This window comes from Sebastes umbrosus, chromosome 1 (genome assembly GCF_015220745.1).
Source record: "Sebastes umbrosus isolate fSebUmb1 chromosome 1, fSebUmb1.pri, whole genome shotgun sequence".
In the NCBI taxonomy this organism is placed as follows: Eukaryota; Metazoa; Chordata; class Actinopteri; order Perciformes; family Sebastidae; genus Sebastes; species Sebastes umbrosus.
The window spans coordinates 15,947,794-15,974,726 of NC_051269.1; the positions used below are offsets into that span (position 1 = coordinate 15,947,794).

The following is a 26,933-nucleotide window of genomic DNA, read 5'->3' on the forward strand; positions in this document are numbered from 1 at the left end:
ATCTGTCGTTAAAAAATCCTGAATGTATAATTATATAAATATTAATTTAAAAAACTTTAACCTGACACAAGATGTCACCAAAAAGTCCATTCTCAGTGTTTGTGCCAGAGGTTTCAAGTTTTCAAGTTTATGCAAGTGGCATATTGGACCATGATTGGATTGTAAACTTGTCCTAATGTAACAAAGTCCTGCTCATATACACGTACATGTTTTAAACTGAGATTTACAGTGAGTTTGTAACATTTTCAATGCATTACTTTAACTTGTAATTGAGTATTTTTACAGTTTTGCCATTTTTACTGAAGTAAAAGATCTGACTAGGCTACTTCCTGCACCGCTGGACGATCTGATTATTTTGATCTCCTATATTGTAAGAAGACATTAGTGGACATCTGCCCAAGACTATATGTGTGGCAGCAACCTAGCAACTGTTTTAGTAATATTAATTGATAGTTAGATGCTGCCAGCTGGGCGTCTTGATCAACACCCTGAACACTAAACCTCATAACAGTCGCCGCTTTCACACCTCGTACATGTAAACACGTCAGCTGCCGCACATGAGCTTTATATAGTTTGTTTCTGGAGTGAATTTTCCCTTGAAGGGCACAACAGGGAGTTGTTGCTGCTGTCATCACAGGTAATTATTGCCCTTCCTTGCATGTAGAGCTTTGTGTAACCAAGCTTTACATTACTGGCAAACTTGCTGTGCATTTTACTTGTAATACAGGCTGCACAAATACATAGTGAGGGAAAAAAAATTGAATTGAGTAGGACTGAATAGAAATTTATTTTGGTATTTGCTTGTTACATATGAAAAAATAAAAATAAATGGAGGAACACATTTTGTATCTTCTTTCAAAAAAAAAAAAAAAAACTGTCTGAAGAAGAACATGTAGAATATATGATAATTCAATGTCACTGCATTTTGCTATTAAACTGGGAGCTAACAGAACATATTTTGTTATTTTTCATTTCAAATCTTCCAAAAAGGAGAAAAACAGTGAAGTAAAAATATTGAAGCTTGTGGTGCTCCAGAATGAGAAAGATCACTGATCTAAAACAATGTTCCTATTGTCCTGTCACACTACAGCTACTATGTTGTGTGCTTTTGTTCATTAATGAGTATTAAATGCTTCAATAAATAAGCAAGACGCTTTAATCTGTCTTCATATTGTTAATCTAATTTTTTAACAGACTTTTCAAGAAATCAAATAACTAATATGATGAATACAAATTACTTGATTGTCCTCTCCTAAATGTATTAAATATGTTACATAAAGAACAAATGTGGGAGATTGCTGGAGCTTATAAGGGAAAAAAATAATGTGTTCACAGAAAATAATTACTGAAGACTAGGGAGCTGCTTTAAAGATGTAGAGCTGTTTTGCCTTAACTGAAGAGTGAAATCAAGCCTATATACAGTATGATCCGACACCATGTAGAGATCCCTTTAAAAGCCTGCTCTCTGTCCACTAGGAGACAGCAGAGTGACAGAGATGATAAAGTCACCCTGGCATCAATTCTCAGAGCTCTTGTGACTAAGAACATGCTGAGGGAATACATGGGGGAGTCTGAACAGCTTGGGGAGTCATTAACAAAATGTTCACAACATGTAAACACTGAGCTACTGGGGACTGAGGAGACAAGTTGGGAATGAGTCCACACGTTGGTGACTGTATTAGAGGTCATGTGGGGTAATGTGTGTGTGTGTGTGTTGGAGCTGGGTATGTAGAATTAGGTTTATCAGTAATGGGTCTTTAATGGGTCACAATTTCTGGAGCAATCTAAAAATGGTGAATCTTGGCTCTGAGTGGTAGATACTAGAAGTGATACGGGGTGTGGGTGACCCAGTTGGATGTCTGAGCTTTAGTGCGCTTGGCGGAGCTGTGGGTGGTGAACAGGGATTTGAAGACCTCTGACTTCTCCGTCATTTCCTGGACGGACCTTTTGGTGGCGGCGGATATCAAAGACTTGGCGCCTTTAGAGGAGCTGGAGGATCCGGAGGGTCCGGCCACATCTAGGTGGTGGAATGGAAAATGACAAGGGTGAACAAAAAGAGCAGGATGAAAATAAGAACAAAGAAAAACAAGGCAAAGAATGAGACAAATTTAAGGAGAATAGGATTTTTACTTATATTCATACCAGCATTTTTTTTTTCGCTTTTGTTCTGATACAGTTTTATAATTCTATGTTAATTTTGTTTGATAATAAACAAATGATCTCTCACTGGAGTGATATTTATTCACTGAACATATGACTGGAAAACTGATGTGTTAAGAACAACAGGCCAGCTGGGCACTTGAGCAATTCTGGGGTATTTAAGCTCTCATTAAAGACAGAACCTGATGGACAGCTGATTATATGCACTACAAGGTTATCCTTTTTTTTAATTATCTGGCAACAATTCAGAGAGAAAACCTGTCCATTTGAACCCCCTGAGACCTGCAGGATCCCGACAGACTTTACTGTATTTTAGCAGGTTCCGTTTTAGAGCTGGATTGAAGCTACAGATATCATATGAAACTAGAAAACCTAAGGGATTTGATTAACATTTTAATTAACCTTTTAAAAATCCGACGGACCCGGCTGCTATTCGATTTCCAGAGGTTGTAGGGGTTCATTGGCGTGCCCACTTTATGATAATCACATGCAGTTTGGGTTAAAAAACATGCTGTTTTTTGAATGCAGTATAAATGTGTTATTTTTGCCCATTCTCAAAATGGTGTATTTGAATATTTCTGCATACTGGGGTCCCTAAACAGTCTTGGAATTACATAAATTGGGTATCACTGTAAAGCTGAGACTCTTGTGGATCCAATGAGCCCAACTGTATTCATGTGTGATGATGTCAATCCCCATAGTAGCCATTTCATTGTAGTGAAACCATTTTTTTAAAAGTTTGACCTCACTGTATAAAATGACCTGTGGTGACCTCTAGGATAATCACAGCCTCATGAAACTTTACAGCCACAAACTAGAGACCTAGGGCATTCATAGGATGGATGGCTTTTCAAGATCGATTGACAATAAGAGGGTTTCTGAGCAGTTCCCAGAACAGAAGTGCTCGCCATCCAATCGCCTAAAATAAAATTCTTGCAGAAATCTGCAAATATCAAAATGTTTTCATACCAAATCACAGCATGGCTTTTTCTATGGTGTTCTGTAAGGTCTAGGTGTCTTAATGTGGTATTTTGGAGGGATCGTTGATCATTTTATCAATTCTTAATTGGTAAAAAAAAAGTTAAATTTAGCACCAAATCTGTGTAACAAATGGTATCAACTCAAACATTGCTGCAACAACTTATGAGACATAAGAGCATGAGAATGGCCATCATTTACCTTGATCATAATGTTCTAAACCCTTACACACTTTTACAGTTAATTTTAATTAAATATTTGTTTTTATTTATTTATGATTAATGACTAGAACAACTTGACACACAGTGCTGAGCTGCATCTCAAATTGATCTTCAGGTTCCCAGCTTTCAGATGATGTACACCACTTCTATGTGACATCTACTGTTGAGCTTCTATCTCCCACTAAAGACCCCCTGCATCCCCCCCCTAGAAAAATACAAAAATGGGTCTATGAAAAAGAGAGGTGAAGTGGAAAAGGTTAAACAGAAATCATAGTTTGCCTAGATTTTGTGTTTTATATGACATCCAGCCAAAGCATTTTGAAATGCTCCTTGGTGTTTACGGTCTCCATTGAAGACACAACCTAATGGCCAGCTGATTATATGCACAACTAAGTTATCCTTTTTTATTATCTGGCAACGGTTCTCTTTGAGAATGACTGCCATGCTGTTTGAAGGTGGGGAAGACTTCTTACAGTAATTCTGGCAGACATTTTATGCTCAGCATTATACAATTTAGAGGTTAAAGATGCTAAATTTCAAATTTAGAGCATTAATATAGAGTAATGTCTACCTGAGCAGAGAATGAAGTCACTCTCCCTCTGTGTGTGTTATAATCTGAGCTTCTCTGTGCTTTGTGTGTACCCCACTGGCTAGCTCATGGCCGGCGCTCTGCACTACGCACATACGGCGGTTACCGGTGATGACGCCATCCGGACCCACAACGTCATCACGGAAGCGTAGCACACACCCTCCGGTTCCCTCCCAGGTTAACACTGTTAGCTCCATCAGAGCCGTGTGGTGGCAATCCCTCAATCATACATACTGTATGCTCTGAATTTCTAATTTAGCACATTTAAGTCTACATTAAAGCTTCGTTTGTCTGTGTTTATAAAATAAAAGTGTGGTTAGCTACCTGACTGGCTGCTTTCATCACCATTTTGTAGTGAGCTTCCCGTTACATCCACTTGTGGAGAATGTGTGTCATCTGTGGGAAGAAACAACGAGTCAGACAGTTTGATTAAGACAGGAAACTTCATTCAATGCTTTGTTCAAGTATGAAATAGTTCTGATTTCAGAAAATGTTTATAATTAGATAGAAATCATATATAATAAATCAAAACTTGATAATGAATTTTAAATGGTTACATAAAAGGTTTCTCATTCAAGTTTAATTCATTCTTTTTTTTGTTGTGAACATCCTAAAGAATACATTTATTTTTTTAAATCAACTAGAAGCCGTGTATCTACATGGAGAGTACGTAATAATTATCAGTTTTCCGATGTTTTTATCTGATAATAAACCTTTACAATCTAAAATAAGCTTTACATCAGCCGGAAGAGATAGGCTGCACTTCGAGCTTTTTTTTTTTTTTTACTGTTTCATGGAAACGTTTTGATATCAGTAGCAAATGTCAAGTGTTTCTCAGCAAGCATCCTGCTCACTTTTGAGGTTAGAACTCAGTGCTGTTAGCAGCACTAAACAGGAAACCACACCATCTCCTAGAAACGGAGCACTAGAAGTCTCTGATCTAGGTAATAAACACGGGGCCAGACTAAAACTACTGAACCTGTTCCAATATAACTATTTATAAGATTGGCATTTCTTTGCTTATTCACCAGACTCAGGAAAGAAAATCAAAATTAGGATAGTAATAATACACATTACAGCTACAAAAGAGACCAAACTCTATGATTAATCCAAAACTATTCCCCTAAGGGTGCTTTCACACCTAATCTGTTAAAACAAACTCAGGTCTTTGTGCTCGGTTAATACGGTTTGTTTGGGGCTGGTGTGAAAGCTGTAAATTGATACCTGGTGCGGACCAAACGACCGAACCGAGATCACTTGAAAAGGTGGCGATTGTGAAACCTGTTCATGAAGCAATCTTATAATGCATGTGTATTACGCAATGTCAGTATGCATGTCAGTGCAGGGATTTTGTCCTCAACAAAAGCTGTTAAAACTGCTATGCTTGTATCGGACTCTGTGTACTTTTTCCAGTTCATTAAATCCATTAAAAAACATGTAACAGCGATCCCACGGTAATACGCCCTGAATCAGTACTGAACAGGACGGCTCCTTTTCGTCCTGTCTCTACCTGTTAGTCATTATTCATAACATGCGGTCGATTTGCAGGCTAATAATACTAATAATGCTTATAATCAGTTATTAATCAAATAACATAAATACACACATCAGAAGTGCTGCATAAACGTCTGTCAGTCACCAGAATTAGATTTTCCCACGTGGGTCCTGATGACGCAGGTTGACAATCGGCAAAATAGTCCAATCAACGAGTTACCTGTCGGTCTGTATAACTTCGTTGTTTACTCCTCTTGGATGGTTTGTAAAAAGTCAGTGTGAACAGGAACGGTACCAGAACCAAAATTCAACAATGTACCATTTGTTTCCCCCTTGGTCCGGACCAAATGAACCAAACTATAGATGTGAAAGCACCCAAAGTCCGATAAAAAAAAAGTTATTTTTATAAAACAGTCACTATATCCTGATAGTAATGCATGAGACAGGTAATCTGAAAAAAATCATGTGCCTCCGGTGTCCTCCGGTGTCCTCCGGTGCTCCTAATGGCATCTGCAAGATTTCACAGACCGGAGGAAAACAACCAATCAGAGCCGAGCTGGAGTCCTCCGTCTCTGAGCAGCTCTCAGTCGCTCACAAACTCTGATCAAACGGTCAAACTAGGCAGCGCTTATCAAATATGAATCAATAGTATGTTACTGTAATGCCTATTTCTCACCTCAAATGTTTTCAGAAACATCTTGTAGTGTACCGTTTAGCTGTAAAATGAGAAAGTTTGTGACCTGGCAGCCATGTTGAGATCAGTTGAGGAAAAACCAAGCACCGCCCACCAGCTGGAGCAAACTTTCTCATTTTACAGTTAAAGAGTACACTACAAGATGATTCTGAAAGCATTTGAGGTGGGAAATGGGCATAACAGTAACAGAATATTGATTCATATTTGATCAACGCTGCCTAGTTTGATTGGAGTTTGCGAGTGATTGATAGCTGCCTCCGTTGAATGAACAGCCAATAGGAACGCTCTCTCAGAGCCATGAGGAGGTGCAGAAGTCTAGTTTTCTCTCAGAACACTTGAATTACAATATGCTGAAAGGTTATTATGGGATTTCTGCCCAATGATGCCAAAAACATTCTGCCTACTGCAGCTTTAACAAGAGAGATGATGACTAATTAGCCTGAAAATGTCAGGTTCCCACAACAAGTATGAAGGAATAAATAGATGCAGTGAGCCTATGGTATATGGTCAAACTAGTTTAGAAAGCCACGTCTGACACATCACTGCAAAATCACAATAAACTGAAGGAATGATTAAATGGGGACACTGGTCATGGGAGTACAGAAAGTCGGTTTCCTGTTGGTGACACCAGCGCCTGAAACAAAGAGCGCCTCTGCTAACATCATGAAAAAATGAATATGTTTTTATGAAAAAAAAATTACCTTCAGGGAAAAAGAACAGATGAGACATTTCAAAAAGCAAAACCCACATATTTAGTGTGACTATTACATTCTTATCTCCTGGCTAAGGGCAAGTTACATCATCCACCTCTCAGAGCAACATCTAAAGATAGCTGCAATATCTACAGACTCAAGTAGTTACAAGTTTTTATAGTAGACAATGGTGTCACATTCAGCAGTGTTATTCTAACACAGTATAGTATTTTTCCATCTAAATATTTAATACATATGCAAATTAAATGTTTGAATAACCCTGCTAACTCCACTACAGCACATTCAGAACATCATCCAGATGAACTAGTAAAGGTTTTGTTACTTGTTTGGTTTTGGTAGGCTTTACACCTACCTTTTGATTCTGATGGTGTGGACACAACTTCAGCTGCTTTGCTCTTCTTTGATTTCTAAAAACAGGAGGGGAAATGTATTGATTACAAAACTTTCAAAACGTTTTTTTTTTTAACTTGAAAAATTATTCCAAAACAAATATTTATGATTGGGTGTATCAGTTTACAGTAATAACACATTTTGTCCCCGTGAAGACAAATACTATTCAAAGATAACAAGTCACTCTCAAGAACCCAATAAAATATTGTATAGTATTATTCAACGCCAACAACAAACCCACTCTGTCACATCATCATTGTGGATTAGTTGTAATTGTGTTCAGATTAAAACCCACCTTGGTTTTGGCTTTGGTGCGCCTCTCTCCCATCTTCTCCCTTAGCTTCTCCACCTCCTCCTTAGTGCCATTGAGCACAATGAGATCCTCATATTTAAACGCGTCCCCACACTAAAACACAAACATGACAGCCCAGATAAGAGATACTGACTGACACAGGAGAAAAAAAAAATCCAACAACTGTAGAAACAGATCATAGAACCTAAAAACTCGACAGGTACGAAGAATGATTATTGAAGTTTGTGTTATATATGTGTTAAGAACTTTGTCTGAAGTAATGAGCATCAACTTGACCCTTTTACATATTTTTATGCATGTATTTGTTATAGTGTATGGTATACATATCGATACTGAATATTTCTAATGGTTTTCGATACTCTTTTCAGTATCGATACACGAGTACCAGCTGCACTTTCTGCTCTCTCTTCTCTCTGAGAGCGAGTTCACAAACACACATTGCTATTTATCTGTTAATAACAATCTAAAATTGTAGTGCCCTCAATATTGTGTCAATTTTTTCCCATGGTATCGAAAATCAATATTTTTACTATTAATACTGTTACATGTTGATAAGAGTATTAAATACTTAATCATGGACAATCGTGCGATTAAACATTTTATTTTTTTCTGAGCTGCGGTCTGCCCGCTGCAGATGACATGCTGGAATCAGTCTGCAGAGCCCTTAAGCCCCGCCCCTGCTGCTGCACAGAGCGCTGTGTGCTTGTTTATTCAAAGTTTACTGATATTGAATGTGTCGCATTTACAAATTGCACCAAATTCGACAAAGCACTCCCTTGTGTCCCCAGCAATACATCCGCCAAGTGTCAAGTTGATCGGATGAGCAGTTCTTGTGATATGCTTATTTACAGTTTGTGACTGAGAAGGATTCTCCCCGTCCCCTACTTTGACAAATACATTTCACAAATATAGATTTGGGCGTTAGGCTAGTTTAACGATGTATTTCTCTGAAGAAGTTAACCCAATTTCTAAAAGGCATGATCCGGATACATCTACACCACATACAAATGTGTTAAGCCTCTAAAGTTCATGACATGATTAGGTGAAAAGTCCACAAAGCCCGCTTTAACAAGGTTCAGGTGCACAACAGATGAGGAGATGTTGCTTTGACTTGCAAAGCAATGTTTTGTATATCCAGCTTGATGAAACTCCTTAAAATTGTTTGTACCTTTGGTTGAGGTACCTGTGGTAGGAATACATAGACTGAAATGGCAATTAGTAAAATAAGTCAAGCTATTTTCCATACCTTATGAACACATTTATGAAGGATCAACATCCAGACTATCTCCCTGCCGCTTCACTTCTATTTTCACTTTATTTGCATGCAGGCTGCATTGGTTTACTCTGAGAGCGAAACCAAACTCAAAACACAGCGAAGCAGATGGAAACAGGCAAATTCAACTTCAGATTCAGTCAGACAGACTCACGTCAATTCATGGTGTATAGGGATGCAGTAACTATTTTCAAATATTTTAACCTGCCAAACATCCAGTCAGGATCGTCGATTCTACTGATTCTACTGATTCTACTGTTAAATCCACTTTATTGGACCAGTATACAGATTTTTAGGCATTTCCTTTTTAAAAGGGAAACTATGACATTAGTAAACATGAACAAATCTCTCCCAAATCCAAAACCTAGAGTGCTAAAACTCAAACGTGTGTTGTCATAGGGTATAAAGTGTGGAGCTGCTCCATAGATAATGAATGAGGAGAGTGGTTCTAGTTGATACTGAGAGCACCCAGGGGGATGTTCTGAGTATATAAGTGCATTTTCTGTTTCACAACTGAGATCACTAAAATAAAATAAAGCTCATTTGTGTATAAAAAAAGAAAAACATTCTGTGAGTCCACAAAGTCAGCCTCCCGTTCATTGGCTTCGTCCGAAATCAAATAATATGTACTACATCCCCAATATACAGTATGTACTATCGTTCAACATACTTTTGTGCTAATAAACAGTAGTATGTGTCTTTTCGGACGCACTGAGCAGTAATTTACGCCGTCACTTCCTGAGGGCCTCCTTGCCGGTTGGAGACATGTAACCATGGTAACCCGTGGCAACCTCATGTGAGCACAACAACGGTTTGTGAGAATCGGAGTCGGAATTAATTTTTAATATATATTACGCCTAGCAAAGTGAAATTTTATACTCACACTTATACTTACTAATGGATGTTACAAAGCTTTCCATCTGTTATGAACGTTGTCGTCACTACTGTATTGCATTGTGGGATATTTATGCTGCCATAGTGTCCAGCGTTGCATACTGTAATATTTCACCTGAAATAGTATGCAATTTGCCTACTTTTGGTTTCATACAAACACAAGGTTTTGGACAAACTAAAACATCTCACATGCTGTTTTAGCATATAAATAGCATGTTAGTGTGGAATTTCGGACGCAACTTTCTCTAGGGAGCAGCTCCAGACTTTTTTGCATCATTGTGCATGCGTAAGTGTGGGAAAGCATCAATACAGAGGAATTAATAGTCCCAGAAGCATGAGATGCCAAGGAACTGGACAACTGAGAACCCGTTATTAATGGGAACCGGTTCTCTAATCGCATCCCTAGCGTTTTCCCTGTATGCCAAAGTGAGACTTTGAGACTTCCTTCTTTGGTTTCTGGCTTTGATAAAGAGGAACTCATGTTCACAAATATTGACTGAATTTATAGGCCTTGGAAATAACATATTGGAATTCTTAATTTAGGTGCTATTACCCTTCAAACATAAACTGATAACGCAACTATAGAGTACTTTGTTTCACTAAATCAAAACATGTGTTTGTTGAAGACCTAACTGAATTATGGTGGTTAATTTATCATTTTTCACAGCCTGTTAATTCAGCACTAAAAATGGTAGATATGTTACGTATTTGATTTTCCCAAAACATTTTGTAAATTGTTAACAGAAATGGAATATAGCAGAGGGCCAATGCATCACTGGGAAACCCTCACTCTCTGAAAAAACAATCATTAAACACTGCTGTATTCCTCTAGGACAAGCTAAGTGGATTGCAAACATCTCTATTTCATCATTCACTCAAACGTACTACAATAAGCAGCATGACTGCATCAAAAAAAAAAAGGAAAAACACACCTATATGCAAACACAAATATTAAACCCCCCTGAGCAACCAGCAGGGGGGATCCATTGTGTTGCCGTAATGCAGGCTCAGTGGGTGTGAACTCCGGCCATGTGCTCTGTTCAACACAAGAGGGATAATCTCAGAAGCTGACCAAGCAGCAAACAAACTCTGTGTGTGCTGCTCTGAAGTCAGTCACTCTGCTGCTGCTATTACCGCAAATGACACAGACCACGGACGAGCTGAGAACCGTGTCATCAAGTCAGTGAACAACAAGTCAGAATGAATCCTGCTTCAGCACTAAACCAGCTAGGTGAAGAAGAAGAGTGGTGAACGGGACAGAGAGAGACGGCACTCAGTGGAGAGACACTATGAATAATTCAACGCGTGTGTTTCTCTAATTGGGCAGATGAACTGGAATTCAAAAATCAATTTGAGAGAAACCTCAAAAATAATGGAAAGCGAGCAAGAGGACAAAAAAGAAAGATACAACACACAAGTGAGTAGGAAAGTGTATGGGGGAGGAGTGGAAAAACCTTAGGGAAAGAGAGAGAGTGTGTGTGTGTGTGTGTGTGTGTGTGTGAGGTGAGTCAGGTGCGTGCGTGCGTGGGTGCTACTGCTGGTAACCAGGCAGGGACGGCCCTCGTCTCGTGGGGATGCAGGGGGAGCGCCTTAATCAGCAATGCATACAACAAGAGAAAAAAAACAAACTCGTATGCAAAGCACTCTGTCTCACTCTGTCAGGGTCTCGAGCTCAGAGAGCACAGTCTCCTACTCTCTGTACAAAACCACTCTGTGTCAACCAAGTGTAGGTCATAAATATATGACAGAAACAACCACTACTACTCCTGCTGCTGTTGTTGACAATGGCGCCAATGGACCTGACTTGTGTTCTCCTCCGGACTCTGGATGGATTGTAGTAACAAGCTTGGAGTAGCTGTTTGGGTAACAATGATCAGAACAGGCGCTGATGTCTAATGTTTTACTTCTTGGCCATACGGACTACAGACTGAACTGCCTCGAAGGTAAATAGCTCACCTTGCCCTGTCTTTGGCATTCTTTCTTTACATACTATATCTGCCTGTGTGTGTGTGTGTGTGTGTGAGTGTGTATATGTGTTGCATTGAAACAAGATTTAGATGTTTTATCTAGTGAGCAAACGTTCAAAACAGATATAAACCCAAAATTAATGTTAGAAATATGAAATGATTATTATCTAAAACCACAGACAAAAGAGAAAATACCACTAAAAGCAATCAAGCAACAAGCTATCCCTTATTCACATGCTGGGTTGTAATTGAAGGAAGTGTCAGTGAAGGAAGGTGTGTGTGTGTGTGTGGGTGTGTTGGCGACATCTCGACAGAAGATTAGAAACGTACATATTTCCATGGCAGCCCCCCCCTATGGATATCTGTATCTTTGGTGTTGTTTTCAAGAAGAGCAGACTTGAACAGCTTCACTGACATGGGATTAAGAACAGTCCTCAGAGACGCTGTTATCTGCTCGGATGTTCCTCTAATACTCCTATAGTCTCTAGTCTCTGCTTCATAAAGAATAATCTGCTCACTGGTTCAACTGATAACAACTTTTGAGTTGTTGTATCCTGCATTATGTTTCATTTAACTATTACTATACTACTATAAAGGTACGTAACTTTCAGTAAAATGAGAACTTTATTACAATAAAAACACTTGAAAGAGCAACTTGTGATTCACTTTTATAAAGAAAGCGAGATTGATGTCAAGTATTAGGAAGGTTTCGGGAGTTAAGCATAAACATGTTAACCTTGGACAGCTGCCATTACCCAAACTAGTTTGTTTTAATAACTGCTCTGTCAGAAACAATTGAGAATGCCTTATATTAAGAAGATAGTAAAAAAAATAGGCCTTTTTGACATACACTATAGTAGTCCATAATAATAGTAATTAATTCTCCTTCCAAAATGGTAGGCTATTTGTGCCTCTATATCAAATACTACTAAGCAGTTTGGGAGGTTCAGAGTGTCCTTATGATTATTGTGTTTTATATGACAAACCGAGACTGCAAGGCATCACACCAATTACTCGGGTACTGCCCTTCTCTCAACTATTGTCTGGTCTGTCTAAAATCTATTCTCAAATCTCTCAAAACATGTTGTTTGTTTACTTATTGCAATCTGTTGAACCTTGCACATGTGGCTCCTGAAGAATTTCTGAGTTTTCGGACGATCCACCAAAGCTTGTTCAGAGAGTCTGTATAGCATGTTTCAATTAAAGCTGCATTTGCTTTCATTATTTTACTGTTTTTTAGTGAATGACAATTAATATAAATTATTTGTTTAAATCTATGGAAAAAAATATAGACATTTTTTTTGTCTGCAAAATGTATCAGCTAATTTCATAATAATATGAAACAAAAGAAAGCAAACCATAAATTGTCTGTTATTTGTACATGATAACTGTCTCAAAATTATAAGTAATACATTTTCTATTGATCAACTAGAACACTGCAAATTTCCCCACTGCGGAACTAATAAAATGAATATGTTATCTTATCAACTAGCTAATCATTTCAGAAATAGTTAATGCATGTTCCTGAAATGAAAATATAGTAATAAATAACTCATAACTAAATAATTAAAAAAAAAACATGACTGAATTTAAAAAGATTTAAGTATTCTACACTTTGTCAACTGGTGGAATTTGTTACTCTGCACCATTATAAAAAGACTAAATGAAGATCCTATATAATTTACTTCAGGAATGCTACTTTTAAATGTTGTGTTTCAGAAAGATGAACCAGAGACAGTGTGTTGCCAGTTATGCGTCACATCTCAAATAACAGTTATTAATAGACTAAATTCGGTACACTAAACTACATTTCTTGATCTAAAAACTGGCTTCATCAATTAGTGCTAACCTACATATTTAACCCTATTTAATATCCCTCAGGGGTTCAACACCCGACTGCAAATAACCAATGTGGATGTCTTTATTGCAGGAGTTTTATCTGTGGTGGTGCTGTTTGGATACGGTGAAGTGGGGCTATTATGCGCCAGCTTGAGGGGACGAAATGCAGCTTCTTGTTGTGCCTGGGGATGAGTATTATTATCTGTTCAGTCATTTACATGAGGACTAGGACGCCAACAGAGCCCAAGCCAGAGCCCGCAAGTTGCAGGCCCTTCTCCGCTGAATGTAAAGCTTTGCTGCCCGGCATGGAGGAAGAAGAGGAGTGGTACCGCCGTGACTGCCAGGTATGTTTATTATTATTATCGATTAGAATATTTAATCGCGATTAATCGCAAATTAATCTGACATTTTTAATCTGTTCAAAATGTACCTTGAAGGGAGATATGTCAAGTATTTAATACTCTTATCAACATGGGAGTGGGCAAATATGATTGCTTTATGCAAATGTCTGTATATATTTATTATTGGAAATCAATTAACAACACAAAACAATGACAAATATTGTCCTGAAACCCTCACAGGTACTGCATTTAGCATAAAAAATATGCTCAAATCATAACATGGCAAACTGCAGCCCAACAGGCAACAACAGCTGTCAGTGTGTCAGTGTGCTGACTTGACTATGACTTGCCCCAAACTGCATGTGATGAAAGGGGAGACTAGGGATGCACCGATACCGATACCGGATCAGATATCGGCTGATATTGACTCAAATAGCTGGATCGGGTATCGGTGTGAATGGGGCTGTAATATTTCATTCAAATTCTATATTTATATACTATATACACAGTATATACTGGAATTTTAATTCCTGTTTTAGTTTTGACCAATTTCTTGCTGCGTTAAAAAGGTTTACACTTGAATTATAATCCCTGTTAATTTCTAGGATTTTTTTACCAAGTTGCTGGTGTACAATTTATTATTTTAATAATGAATTACAATTCAGTAAATTTATATCTATGTATTTATTTCTTACATTTTGTTTTACAAAGTTAGGAAAGCAATGTTTAATTCAAGCCTGATGTTGCCTTACACATAAAAGAATGATCCCAGTCACTTCCACACAGTGAGACATACAGCTTATTTATTAAAGACTCAAAATTTAGCGTAAGTTTGGATATGGTTATTTAGCCTCTTTCGCGACAAGCAAGTGTGACATGGTTTGTACCAATGAATTCCTTAGATTTTTCTAGTTTCATATGATACCATTATCTTCCCTCTAGTTTTAAAATAGCTACTGGGTCCAATGGATTTTTAAGAGGTTAAGGAAAAAATTGCAAGTTACGTTAATGCATTGAAGAAATTAGTGATGTTAAAACAAATTTGTGTTAATGCGTTATTATCACGCTAACTTTGGCAACGTTAATTTTTTATTTATATATATATATATATATATATATATATATATATATATATATACATATATATATATATATATATACATATATATATATATATATATACATACACACACACATAAATATATATAACTTATTTGTATTGTCTGTTTGTTTTTTAAATTACTTTTGTTTTTGTAATGATATTCGTAACCGACCCTGTAATACTTGCTTTGCTACCTCAAACTTTGTCTCGTTGCCCCGTGTCTTTTGATTGCTTTGTTAAAAAAATGACAGGCATAGTGTTAATATATCTTTTTTTTCTGTCTATAGGTGGAAAGCTTTATTCTGAATAGTCGCATGCAGTGTTCCAATTTGACCAGAGACCTACACTTCATCACAAGACCTCTAAGTCGCGAGGAGGAGGACTACCCTTTAGCATTCATTGTGACTGTTCACAAGGAGCTGGAGCTATTTGTGCGTCTGTTGCGGGCCATTTACATGCCACACAATGTCTACTGCATTCATGTGGATGATAAGGCCTCGCTGGAGTACCAGGCGGCTGTACTGAAGCTGGTCAGCTGCTTTAAAAATACCTTCCTCTCCAGCCGCAGCGAGACAGTGACGTACGCTGGGTTTTCCCGCCTGCAAGCAGATTTGAACTGCATGAAGGATCTAGCAAAGTCCGAGATAGGCTGGAGGAAGGTGGTGAATCTCTGTGGACAGGATTTCCCTGTCAAGAGCAACCTGGAACTGGTGCGGTACATGCAGAGCAAAGAGTGGAGGGACAGAAATATGACGCCCGGGGTCAAGCAGCCAGTGTCTATGAGGCACAGGACACAGTTCCAGCACAGCGAGATAAAGGGCTCACATGTAGCTCGGAAAGGGTTCAGAGCGAAGAAAGGTCCTCCTCCACACAATCTGCAAGTTTATTTTGGAACAGCCTACTATGCTCTCACAAGGGCTTTTGTAGACTTTGTTCTGAAAAGCCCAATAGCCCAGGACCTCTTGGAGTGGTCCAAAGACACGTTCAGTCCAGATGAGCACTACTGGGTGACACTCAACCACATCAAAGGTAAACTTCCTGTTTCAAATGGGTACACTACATATGGTGGGAAGTTCTGCAGCACAAATCCTAGAATACATCTATTAATTATTAACTTGTGTGATTATAATGTTTAAACAAAAGGAGATGTGAGATACAGAAACACAATCAATGCAACAAGGTCAAACAGCATATTTGGCCTCAAACACAGGCTCATTGACTGGGCTTTTATGGCAGCATTTTAACTGCGCATGAGCTGTGTGATCCAAAACAACAGGATGGTAAGGAAGAAGACCTGTGTTAAATTCCTTTTTTTCGAGGGGCAAAATTTTCTGCTGAAATCAGACGTGAGAAAAGTTACTGGTAGCAGCGTCACAAATGTAAAAACTGTGGAGTTTGGAGTCTTAGATTGGCCTTAAAGTGAGCCACAGTGTGACTGAAGCCATCACACATTGTAGCACGGGCACATTAGGAAAATATCAGAGCTGTCAATCAATTAAAATATTTAATCGCGATTAATCATATGATTGTCCATAATTAATTTGGAATAATCGCAAATTAATCGCACATTTTTTTATTTGTTCAAAATGTGCCTTAAAGGGAGATTTGTTAAGTATTTGATACTCTTCTCAACATGGGAGAGAGAAAATATGCCTGTTTTATGCACATGTTCTGCATGTATAATATAATATATGTATTATTGGAAATCAATTAACAACACAACACAAACTAATGACAAATATTGTCCAGAAACCCGCACGGTACTGCATGTAGCATAAAAAATATGCTCAAATCATAACATGGCAAACCAAAGCCCAAAAGGCAACAACAGCTGTCAGTGTTATGACTTGCCAAAAACTGCATGTGATTATCATAAAGTGGGCATGTCTGTAAAGGGGAGACTCGTGGGTACCCATAGAACCCATTTTCATTCACATATCTTGAGGTCAGAGGTCAAGGGACCCCTTTGAAAATGGCCAAAATTGAGTGAAAGTTTGAAGCGTTATTTAGCCTCCTTCGTGACAAGCTAGAATGACATGTTATCAATGGATTCCTTGGGTTTTCTAGTTTCATATTATACCAGTATCTTCACTCTAGCTCTAAAACTGACCCCCCCATCCGGTTTTCCTCCTACACTAAAAAGACAAGCATGTCAGTAAGTTATTAGGAAATACTGGCATTGGTTTTTCCCAACTAACTGCAGACAGGAAATTAGTCAGCATGGTGGTTGAAATGCATTGGGCTTATTTCTCCTTAGGTAAATCAGTAGTGTACCAAAAGGGTATTCTTTTGGTAACATATCTGTCATGAGGTGGCAATAAGACAACATGTTGTTGCAACCAATGTAAAATGAAATTATTTTTAAGAAATACTACAACTTGAAAAGATGGCACTATTGTTTGCTTGAAGTATTTCCTTCATTTTTATCCCACACATAAGACACAAAGGAAAGCTACAGCTTAAGAACTTATTGATCACATATTGTTTAAAATGAACATGATTATACTAACTTTAATACTCATGATAAACATCTATAGTGATCGTCAACAATATTGTATCAGGAGGTCCCTTCTCATTCCCTGAATTATTACACAACCTTGGATGCTGTCATTTCTCACACTTGAGTTAATGATTGAGTCAAGTCTCATGATGTCAAATTTCTGGTAAACTGAAAATGACGGTTTTCCTCCTACACTAAAAAGACAAGCATGTCAGTAAGTTATTAGGAAATACTGTCATTGGTCTTTCCCAACTAACTGCAGACAGGAAATTAGTCAGCATGGTGGTTGAAATGCATTGGGCTTATTTCACTTTAGGTAAATCAATGAAGTGTAACAAACGGTATTCTTTTTGTAACATATCTGTCATGAGGTGGCAATAAGACAGACTTTATCTTAGGAAGGAGGGCCACAGGGTGGAAGAGAGAGAGAGAAGCCTATTCTTAATGTCTAATCTATGGCTTTTACATTGAACTCTCACAGACTTTAACTGATATTTATATTCATATTGATCATTTTGTCGTAAGTAATTCCTTAAAAATCTTTGTAATTTTTCCAGTATTTAGGATCGCTAGTGTGAAAATAAGGCTAAGAAAAATGTGCACTGCTCTTAATAAGAGGTAGGAAGGGCAACAAGACGTGAATGAGACGGAGAAGACACCACACTCGAAAACAAAGAGGCCATTTATGCTTTAGGAAGTGTTTTCAAACAGTTCTTTTGGATTTGGATTTTAGATTCTGGCTGGCAGATTCTTTCCCCCACCTCCGATAAAGAGCAGCACACAGTCGCTTCTCTCAGCTTTTCTATGGGAAGCATCAGCCCGGGACTATCTCCCACACAGTGGATGTGACAGTTCCAAACAGGGCTAAGTAATAATAATACTTATAATTCAGTTAGATATCATCATTATAATATTTTTTTTTCTGGCTATGTGTTTGAAGAAGCTCCAGGCAGCCACATAGAAGGAGGTTGGTCAGGAGAAATCCGGGCACTCAAGTGGAGGGATCAAGAGGGAAGGACACACAATGGCTGCAAAGGTACAGTACAGAAGTGCATGTATAATAATGAGGTGTGTGATTAATTACTGTACTACAGAGCTTATCTGTGATCTAGCTTGAATTCTGTTCTGTCTTATTCAACTGTGTATAGAAAGTGGTGCAGGGATGACGTATTTTTGTAGGCCAACCCGGAAGTCAGCATCACCCTGGTTCCCTTGACAAAAAGCCAATGGGACTTCTCTATTGGGTTTTGGATTATTGCAGAAAATAAGCTCTGTGGCAAACAAACGTTTATGATACTTACACGTTTTGTTCAGCAAGTTATTATCACAAATGAAAACCACTTTTATAGTTTTTGAAGCGTAAATGCAATCGCCAGAATTAAAAAGGCTATAAATGAACTACACCACAGTCACATGACTTCACGTCGCCACTAAGCTTAAGGCGCACTGGTGTTTGGCGTGGTGATATTTAGTAGGCTCATTTAGCCACTTGTTAGCAACCACTTTTTTTAAGACACATAAAAGCTTCAAAATTCACAAGTGACGTATTTACTGGCATATTTTATCTCGTAGAACAAATCGTAAAAAAATCTCTTCGGCTTGTGTTAACCACAGACCTTATTTCAGGCATTTAACTAAAAACTGACTTCGAGACGAGGGAACCGGAAGTGCTAAAATGTTAACTCATTTCCGAGTTTTAGCACTCTGTTGTGAATTATTGATACTATGTACTGTAAATGTCATTGAAACAGAATATGTTATGTAATTTAAGACAAATTATCAAATCAGTACATTTGTGGGCTAACTCAATAACACATATACAGTACAAGTACTAATAACTATTTCTTAACATTAACCTACCTTATACTCTATCTCTGTCCTATGACATAAACATTGTCTGCTCTTCACTCTGTCTTATGTTTGGCTCTCTGGCTCCAGACAGGATTACAGGACTAATTACTGCCTACGGCAACACAAGATTCACTCAACAAAAGATTATAAGAGGACAGATATGAGGCTTTATCTGATATGACGTACTCTTCAGTGGGTTTAGTCTGTGTTTTATATGATCTTTTATTGGTTAAAGATTCAAAATAGGATTTTAATGAAGCAATAAAATGTTTGGCAAAAACAGACTCAAGACCTGAAATCTAATATACAAGGCCTAAATTGTTGTTGTCGTTTTCCAGGGCATTACGTACGAGACATCTGTATCTATGGAGTGGAAGATCTGCCATGGATCGTCAAGACGAACAGCATGTTCGCCAATAAGTTTGAGAGTAACACCTTTCCCGAGGCCCTGGATTGCCTGGAGCAGTGGCACAGGAACAAGGTGTTGAACCAGGCAACTGTTCCCATAGAGCCGTCATGGCTGCTGGCCACACAGGGCAACTCAAGCAGCAGCTACTTCAACAGCATTGCTGGAGCATGAAATCGCTGTTGGTGTACACCAACAAAAGTCGGGCTGCATGTAGTTTGCAGATTACTTGCACTCTGAGAACTGAGAACTGAGAACTGAGAACTGAGAACTGAGAACGGCAGGAGGAACCACGGTCCACTTCCTCTGCAGCCCGGCTACGGTTCACACACGTGTTTATCTATGAAACTGTAATGGCTGCTCTTTTTCGATAATCATAAGACAGACAGTGTGGACCAAAATAACTTTACAGTAAAGTACAATGAATTCTATTTAAAAATATACAAGTATATAACAGATACTATTTAAGACAACTGCACTACACAAGGTATTGAATAAACAACCGAACATGCATTTCATATTGTTTAATTTAATGAAATATTTAATATTTTTTAATTTAATACTGTTCAGTGTGTGATCCAGTTAAAAAAAAACACTTGTAAAGCTATTGTCTGTTTTTATTTTTAATTTAATTAATTAAAGAGTAGCAGGTGTAAACAAACAAATAAAGATGATGATGAAAAAAAGTCTCCCTTTTTCCCTTTTTAAAAACAAGACCCGAGTCTATAGCCATGAAAGCTCACAGCGGCTCTGTGAGGCTGCTCTTTGAGCAAAAAGTTAACATCGGCATGCTAACATACTCACAAGGACAATGCTAACATGCTAATATTGAGGAGGTATTTTGTTCACCACCTTAGTTCAGCGTATTAGCACACTAACGTTTGCTAAATAGCCCAAAACACAAGGTACAGCGGGGGCTCAGTAAAGAGAAAAGTGCTTGCTCATTTGTTCCTAAAATACATTTACAATCATTTTAAGTTCTCGGTGGGTCGCAGGAGACTTTATTAGGGTGGCCAAATAAATTTATAGAATTTCTTACAGTCTTTTATTTGAGATTTATATCTGCAGTACACCTTTAAGCCACATGGGAGAGCCTGAATGTTCGTATTGTTCTGATAAGTGTAGCCTACTTATAACAATAAATCTAACAGTAAAGGCTAGCGTACATTGTGTTTGTTTTACTGATGAGAGGAAATAAAATGACGTTGCCTGTTAACTCCTCCTAAATGCATTTATAAAGTATATAACGTGTATATGTTTTCAACACCACATGTAAAATATTAAGTTGTGATTTATCAAACATATATCTCTTCAAAATGGTTGTTTTAACTATTCAAGATAATAAGGTGATGTGAAAATGGCAGTAAAAAATGGTCAGGAACGTTCATTTACGCACAGATTCGCTGTACTGGCGATTTATAGATAAGGCAGGCCTATTGTGAATTGGGTCACGATGGTTTGTCCTTTTCAAAAAGTGGGTCCCCAGAAAAAAGTTTGGGAAACACTGACCCATAAAGTCAAGGTCAAACGAACTTGCTCAAGGTTCGTCTTATCTTAGACAGGCTGCCTTGTGGCTTTTAATTAGCTTAGCTATGGTTAGTGTTAACAGGGGTTATTCAACATTTGGATATTAATCCCTACACTTTCATTGGCAGATCAGTTTTACAAAGGTGACCTGCTTAGACAAAGAGCTGCAGGTTCTGATCAGTTTAGGTGAACTTCAAACCTCTAACACACATAAAGAAAGTAAAACACACTGCCCTAGTGTATTCAGACCACTAAAAACACAAGGGGCTGATTAAGTGTGGACAAACTGCTTCAAGGTACAGGTAGAAGATGAAATACGAACCAGGAAGTCTACCGTGAAGAGTTATCAAATGCATGGAAATAAAGCAGACTTCATATTCAAAAAGAGGAACAGGGAGAAAGAGAGGCCTGATCTCCATAGCCCTGTTTCGACCACAGATCCAACTGAAAACCTTGGTCGGGGGGTAGTACTTTCTGAAAGTACCAGACCTTTCGGGGTGGAGTTTGCAGGGATGATCACCACTGATTGGTCAAACACACACAGCACTGCTGCTTCAACTCGTGTACCGCATCATTGATAAAACAAGGAAGTACTCTAGTATCGATTAGGGACCATTTCAGGATGAGGGGGGAAGTATTCTTCTTTGTTTGATTAACATTAAAAGTAAAGTTAGACTCTGCTGTCAGCTTCTCGACTCATTTAAAGAAAGACAGAGATAAAAAGAGAGAGATATCGTGCGAGCGAGCTGAGAGGGCGAGCGTTAGAGCAGAGAGAGATGTAGCGTGGCGGTGCTGTGAATGAGAGAAAGAAAAGATCTTTTCTGATTGTTTCACAGCGTTAATGTTCTAAAGCACAAATAAATAAGCCTCAAACACTCAACAGATGATTTACTGTGGAGACAGACACTCTTAGTTTCACTTTCCTCTACTGCATTTCATTCATTACATCCTACAGGCATCAGTAAATATCGTCGCAGTGAGACAAAAACGTTTTTTTTCCAGCATGTTTTTTAGATGAAACAGGCGGACACACTGAACTGCAGGCTGCAGAGTGTGTTGACTGCTGCAACCAGCAGCCATTGTCCCATGTCATGTTGCTTTTTCATACGTCAGCGGACTAATTTGCCTATTATTCACAGGTCTTTAGACCGTGGTGGAAACGCAGACAACATTGGGCTGAAGAAACCTTTTAGGTCCTTGAAAAGAAGTTCCAGGGACTAAAAGTCACAGGAACTTTTGGTGGAAACTCAGCTTATGACATATATGCTCTGGACCCTCACAGACTATTCAGGCCTAGGCCTGTCCAGTAGTTTACAATTATATGTGTCATTTGATGTTACAGATCACTATAGATGCAAAAGTGGCCCTCTAAATGCAAGGAAAGATAAAAAAAAAACAAAAACACAATGGATATCTCCTTTACAGCACTGGTCCAAAAAATTTAACAAACTGTTCATTGTGTGAGCTAAACATAACCATGTTTTTTTTTGCTTGGAAATGTGAAGTCCTATAACTATATTCTCACATATTCAACAAATTTGCCAACAACTTTCTACACTATGTCAGCCAAATGAGAGATTAAATAAGAAGCAGGCAAAGCCCGCCTAAATGTCAGTGGCTATAAATACTAATAAACTGTGTGTTTCCTAATAAGTCTATCTAAGGAGAAATCTCTGTAGACATAGTAAGTTTCCCACAAGAGGCACTGGGACTTCTATTATGGTTTCAGACCCTATTTCTGGCAAAGTCAAACAACTGATCCGTGCCAAGATGCTTTCACCTCCACAGAAACAACAACAACAGACTGGATATGATCTGCTGTCTTCTACCTCATAATAGCATGTGCATGAGAAATTACGACCATTGCTTTAAGGTTACTTAAACCATGTCAAGACCACAAATTGTTTATAGGCTTGCTTTTGATTCTCATGTGGCTCCATTTGGGTCATTTGTCAGAAACGGCTCAAAAAGAGGAAAAATAACCTTATCATGCCATTCCCCGAAGAGTGGTTGAATATTTCCCAGAATATATATTTTTACTGGAAATTCCCATCCCTAGTCGCTACGTGTTTTTTTATTACTTTCTTTTATGGTAATTTGGGATTACATATAAACACTATTAACACAAAACTGATACGATATTCTATTCATCTATTTGTATCATAAACCTGTAAACCATTTGCAAAATTATAAAACAAAATATTAAACATTAGACTTTAAAATGACAGGTGAACCACCCATCAATTACCCCCAAGCTAACAGTAAGATTCTTAAGATAATAGTCTGCCGTAGTGGTCAGACTGTCTTCACAAGTATGTTTACTGATTTGTACAGTTCATAATTTAAAAATTAAATTAAACACGATTAGAAGTATTTCTAGTCTACTTAAGACCTTATATAGTATAGATAAAACTGTTTGGGGGGCTGTGTAAATGGTGCACATGTTAAGTTTTTATTTTAAGCTACACAGATTTTCTGGATGGCTGACAAAAAACTAGTGTAGACTGTACACTGTGAGATTTCCCAAACCTCCCAAGGGAGCTTTAAAACATGACATTTCAGATTTTGAACACACATTCTTATCCATCTGAGCAACAGATTGTGCATCAGGAACCACGCCGATGCCAGACTGCTAGTGTGTTATCTACATTGATAACAATGCTGCGTATTTACCCAGCATTAGCAGTGAGAGATCAATGAAGCAGAATCACTGCCAAACATTGAGAGATCAGCGATGGAGAGGTTTAGTGGGAGGAAAGATTCAAAATCTCTAAGATAAATGAATAAAGAAATCATAGTTTTGCAGACCATTGGTCCATCAAAGAAAGTTGGAATACAGTGATTGAGGAAAAAAGATGAAATTTTGCTCACCTTGTGGCAGATTTCTGTCTTGACCTCCTTCAGGGCCCTGTCAGAAAAGACGCAGCCACAGGTCTGCAGGTAACAGAACCTGAAAATGGAAACGTTGGGGTATATTACATACATTTGGGCCAGTTCCTACACAAAGTGAACTGTCAATACCTGTATGTGAGTATTGTTCTAACTTTGTTTGATCTAAACATTTGGATTAAATTTAATACCGATGATGTAAAATGTCTTCGTAACACATATTGAACATATATTGAATGTAATAATATGAGATCAAAAAACTTTCCAAAAGTCTTTAAAGTATCACCTGATGTGTATATACTGTACATATTGGACTACAGCAAACTGGATGCACAAAGTTTATCTTTAAAACAAATGGAGAACTTTTTGATTATACTTGATGCATTATACGTGACGCAGTTAAGCAACAGCCTCTTTTTTTTTTATCGATGTGGACCTTTTTACTTATTGCTTGTTACCTGTGCTTGCCATTCATCTCCAACCCAACAACAGGGCAGATGAACATGCCACAGTGGATGTCCTCATATCGGTCTCCTTTAGTAGTCCTTCTCTCTCCCTCCCACTCAGGGTTATCAGTCAAGTTCAGTTCCTTTATATCCTGCAGAGGGAGTAGATGGATAAACATGCAAAAAATTCAATATGAAATCAAGTGCACACGAGTCTCAACACCTCCGTCACATACACACACAAATAAAACGTAAACACCTGCATGTGCTCCGGTTGCACAGCTCTGACTTTGAACGTAGAAAACTTCAGTGTCAACATACCTTGATCCCACGGATGTGAGTTACAGCCTCAGTATTGGGTCTCTCAGCAGTCTTATCCAGAAGGTATTCAATGATAGCATCTTTGTTATAGAGCCTGAAACATAACATGAATCAGACTTTTAAGACATAGTGGGCTGGAATAAGCGGATATTTAAAAAATGGATAGATGGATGAACAGGGTTAACTGGTCATGAAGCTTATTAGTTTGTGAGATGTACTGCAAGTACTTAACACTAGCTGTGACACAAACACAATATCTCATGTGTTTTAACCAAAAAACTGTGAAAAGCAATAAAAACATGAAGGAAGAAAGGCAGTAAATGAAGCCAGCTCACAGAAGCTGTTTGCTATTTCACCTTGCTTTTCCACTCCTTTTATTTATCTTCATTTCATTGTAGAATACAAAAAAAAATTTAAAAAAATAAAGCAAAAGAATGATCATACCAACAAGTGGACAGTCAGAAACAAGTAGTATTTACATACAATGAAAAGCATAAGAAAAATAAATTGTCAAACACTTGATGCCCTAATTTACCTATTCGAAAAGGAGTGAGAAGAAGTATAAACTTATTTAATCCCACCCCTTCTCCTTAAGTCAATTATTAATTATTAATTGACTTGTAAATTATAATTATACTGTAGGTTTATGGACCAAAAGTCTATGTTTGACTTGGAGACCAATAAGGCTATTCTATACATTCTTCACTAAAGATTGCCATTCCTTGATTATTGCAAATGTTTTTATTTGTGTCATTATAGTAATAGAGTGATCGGGAAGGCCAGCTCTGTCCTGAGATGCCCCCTCGACACAGAGGAGGTGATGGGAGAGAGGAGGATGATGGCTAAGCTGTCATCCATGATGGAGAATGACTCCCACCCCATGCAGGACACCATCTCAGCACTGGAGAGCTCCTTCAGCGACAGGCTGCCCCACCCAAAGAGTGTGAAGGAGAGCTATAGCAGGTCCTTCCTTCCTGCAGCTGTCAGACTCCACAACCAGCACTGCTCCCAGTAGACCACAACCAGCACTGCTCCCAGTAGACCACTTACACTTACACATAAAAAAACTGACAAGAACTGCACTTTACTGTACACCAACTGTCTATCAGTACTACTCACACTGTGCAATATCATTTTCCACTTGTGCAATTGTGTTAATAGTATGTTTATTGTCAATACTGTATATCCTGCTCTTATTTTTATACTTCCTTCTATTTAAATGGTTCATATTTTGTTACACTTTGTTTAGCTCTTTTTTTTTTACTGTGTTAGCTGATGCATCTTGTTTTTTGCACTATCCCTTTGCGGCTGTACGCTGCAAATGTCCCCACTGCTGGACTAATAAAGGAATATCATATCTTATCTTATTATTCCCCAAAAATACAGTACATTGTCTTTATGTTTTCGTTTTATACACTATTATATTTAGTGTGAATTCTCAGTTAGCAGCTTTCACATGTAAATGCAGTTTCTGCTCACACAGTGCCACACATCATCAAGTCATCCTGTCTCCTTTTTGCAGCTATGTTTTACAGCTGATTGATATAAAACAAACAGAGAGCAGACTCTTACCTCCCCAGATCACAGGACACGATGGGCCGTCTGAGTTTCTCCTGGCTCAAGGCACAGTATTTCCATTTGGCAGCCAACTCTGCATTTCTATCAACCTGAATGTAAGAGCAGAACCATACACAGGTTATAGTAGTTCATTCTCAAGGCAAATAGACATAAACTAGTAATACTGTTAGCTGGCTAACAGTTAGCATCATACAGCTAACATATGAGGAAGGAAGAACAAAATAACAGAATAACAAACCTTCTCCACTTTTTTGGGACCTTTCACCAACTCGTGTCTTTTAGGAATCGTGCCTCCATCACATCCCATGTTGAAAGCAGACTTTGTAAAGTTTAATCACCCAGTTATCTTAATATCAAAGATGAACTAAGCTACTAGCTAGCATGCAGGAAGTTCCCAGGTTGTAAACAAACAACGACAGCGCCGCAGCTCTCGCGAGATGATGCGAG

At 38.1% G+C, this 26,933-nt stretch overlaps 2 protein-coding genes across 2 annotated transcripts; one reads left to right on the forward strand and one right to left on the reverse strand.

The window, feature by feature from the left end:
• Positions 1-763: 763 nt before the first annotated feature.
• rtf2 (replication termination factor 2) lies at positions 764-26,933 on the reverse strand. The gene is made up of 9 exons (XM_037772597.1): positions 26,725-26,933; positions 26,481-26,575; positions 24,909-25,002; positions 24,600-24,739; positions 24,124-24,202; positions 7,535-7,645; positions 7,202-7,256; positions 4,273-4,344; positions 764-2,017 (listed from the first exon to the last, which is right to left on the reverse strand). Exons 1-9 carry the CDS (start codon positions 26,791-26,793, stop codon positions 1,821-1,823), a joined length of 912 nt encoding a protein of 303 aa, XP_037628525.1. The 5' UTR covers positions 26,794-26,933; the 3' UTR covers positions 764-1,820.
• On the forward strand, positions 10,190-20,952 carry gcnt7 (glucosaminyl (N-acetyl) transferase family member 7). Its single transcript, XM_037772583.1, has 5 exons — positions 10,190-11,662; positions 13,617-13,869; positions 15,256-15,997; positions 18,409-18,504; positions 19,658-20,952. Exons 2-5 carry the CDS (start codon positions 13,666-13,668, stop codon positions 19,897-19,899), a joined length of 1,284 nt encoding a protein of 427 aa, XP_037628511.1. The 5' UTR covers positions 10,190-11,662; positions 13,617-13,665; the 3' UTR covers positions 19,900-20,952.